This window comes from Bubalus kerabau, chromosome 11, assembly GCF_029407905.1.
Source record: "Bubalus kerabau isolate K-KA32 ecotype Philippines breed swamp buffalo chromosome 11, PCC_UOA_SB_1v2, whole genome shotgun sequence".
In the NCBI taxonomy this organism is placed as follows: Eukaryota; Metazoa; Chordata; class Mammalia; order Artiodactyla; family Bovidae; genus Bubalus; species Bubalus kerabau.
In genome coordinates, this window is record NC_073634.1 from 35,832,086 (window position 1) to 35,834,179 (window position 2,094).

A 2,094-nucleotide genomic window follows, 5' to 3' on the forward strand; every position below is an offset into this window, starting at 1 on the left:
CCAAAAATATCTTTATTTTGTCCCAGAACCCAATCCAGTCTCCCACCTTGTTGTGTTTCCTAGTCCCCTTAGGTGGACCAAGGATCCTGATTTGTGAAGAGTACTGATCACTTAATTTGTAGATCATTCTTCAAGTTGGATTTGCCTGATGTCTTCTCATGATTAGATTGAAGTTATGAATTTTATCAATAATATTTCAGAAGTGATATGCCCTTCTCAGTTTATGATAACTTATCTGCTCTAACAGTATATTTTTTCATAATTCAAAATGTATAACTGAAACATATCTAAAAAGACCTGATTGCTAAAAATCTTAGATTTATTTTCTTTCTTTTTAAAAATTTTTCCTGAGAAACTTCCGGCTCCAGCAGCTTGGGGCTTGTGCTGACGGAGCAGAGCCAGAGGCGCCAGGATGGTGCTGCTGGAGAGTGAACAGTTCCTGACAGAGCTGACTAGGCTCTTCCAGAAGTGCCGGTTGTCAGGCAGCATGTTCATCACCCTGAAGAAGTATGATGGCCGAACTAAACCCATTCCAAAGAAGGGTTCTGTGGAGGGCTTTGAGCCCTCAGACAACAAATGTCTGTTAAGAGCTACTGATGGGAAAAAGAAGATCAGCACTGTGGTGAGCTCCAAAGAAGTGAATAAGTTTCAGATGGCTTATTCAAACCTATTGCGAGCTAACAGGGATGGGCTGAAGAAGAGGGACAAAAAGAGCAAGAGTAAGAAGAGCAAAGCAGCGCAGTGGAGGGCACCAGCTTTCGCGCTTTCACCAACTAACCACTGAATTGTTGTTTTTCCTTTGGTTTTTATTTTTGGCCACATAGCTGAGTTTCTGATTCCCTTATAATGATTGTTTTCATGTGAGATTAGGGTCATTTTTGGATGGAAGAAGGGCTGCAGTGTTTACAGGGTAGTTCCAAGGAGCCAGTTTATCTTAGATCTGGCTAAGTGGTTTGTGTTGGACGGCTGTATATTCCTGGATAATAGTTTACAGACTCTGTAGCCATCTGTAAAGAGCAGTGTGTTATTTAACCTGTATTTATCAGCGCTGACCAACTTTTATTCTTTTTCCTACCCCATAAAAAGTTTCTAGCCATAGCTTCTCGTTCTGGAATGATGTGATTATGAATAGGCTTGAGGCCCTGTCTTTTGGTTTACTGGAACTGAAACCTGACAATTTTATTAAAAGTTGTGTTATTTAAAAAAAAAAAATTTTTTTTTTCCTGACAATGCAAACAAATCTTGGGGAATTTCTTGTGAGCATAAAACTTTTTAAGTTGCTATAGAAACCAAGTAATGATAGAAAAAATACTTTATATTCTGCATATTGTATAAGAAAACAATAGATTCTTTCAGTTTTTAATCTATTTGGCTACTTGAACAGAAAACAATATTTCATTTTTTTCCCCATTTTCTAACTAAAATTTAGATTTTCTGGCTGCTGAAAACAGTAAAATGAAATCAGTTCAGTTCAGTCACTCAGTTGTGGCTGACTCTTTGTGACCCCATGGACTGCAGCATTCCAGGCCTCCCTGTCCATCACCAACTCCCGGAGCTTACTCAAACCCATGTCCATCGAGTCGGTGATGCCATCCAGCCATCTCATCCTCTGTTGTCCCCTTCTCCTACTGCCCTCAATCCTTCTCAGCATCAGAGTCTTTTCCAATGAGTCAGCTCTTCGCATCAGGTGGCCAAAGTATTGGTGTTTCAGCTTCAGCATCAAGTCCTTCCAATGAACACCCAGGACTGATTTCCTTTAGGATGGACTGGTTGGATCTCCTTGCTGTCCAAGGGACTCTCAAGAGTCTTCTCCAACACCACAGTTCAAAAGCATCAATTCTTCAGTGCTCAGCTTTCTTCACAGTCCAACTCTCACATCCATACATGACCACTGTAAAGCTTTGACTAGACAGATTTTTGTTATCAAAGTAATGTCTCTGCTTTTCAATATGCTGTCTAAGTTGTTTATAACTTTTCTTCCAAGGAGTAAGCATCTTTTAATTTCATGGCTGCAGTCACCATCTGCATTGATTTTGGAGACAAAAAAATAAAGTGTGCCACTGTTTCCACTGTTTCCCCATCTATTTCCCATGA

The 2,094-nt window shown here is 39.9% G+C and overlaps 1 protein-coding gene across 1 annotated transcript; it reads left to right on the plus strand.

The window, feature by feature from the left end:
- The first annotated feature begins 378 nt into the window (after positions 1-378).
- Positions 379-1,212, plus strand: LOC129623060 (signal recognition particle 14 kDa protein-like). Its single transcript, XM_055540066.1, has one exon. The coding sequence runs from the start codon at positions 413-415 to the stop codon at positions 782-784; it is 372 nt and encodes a 123-aa protein (XP_055396041.1). The 5' UTR covers positions 379-412; the 3' UTR covers positions 785-1,212.
- The last annotated feature ends 882 nt before the right edge of the window (positions 1,213-2,094 follow it).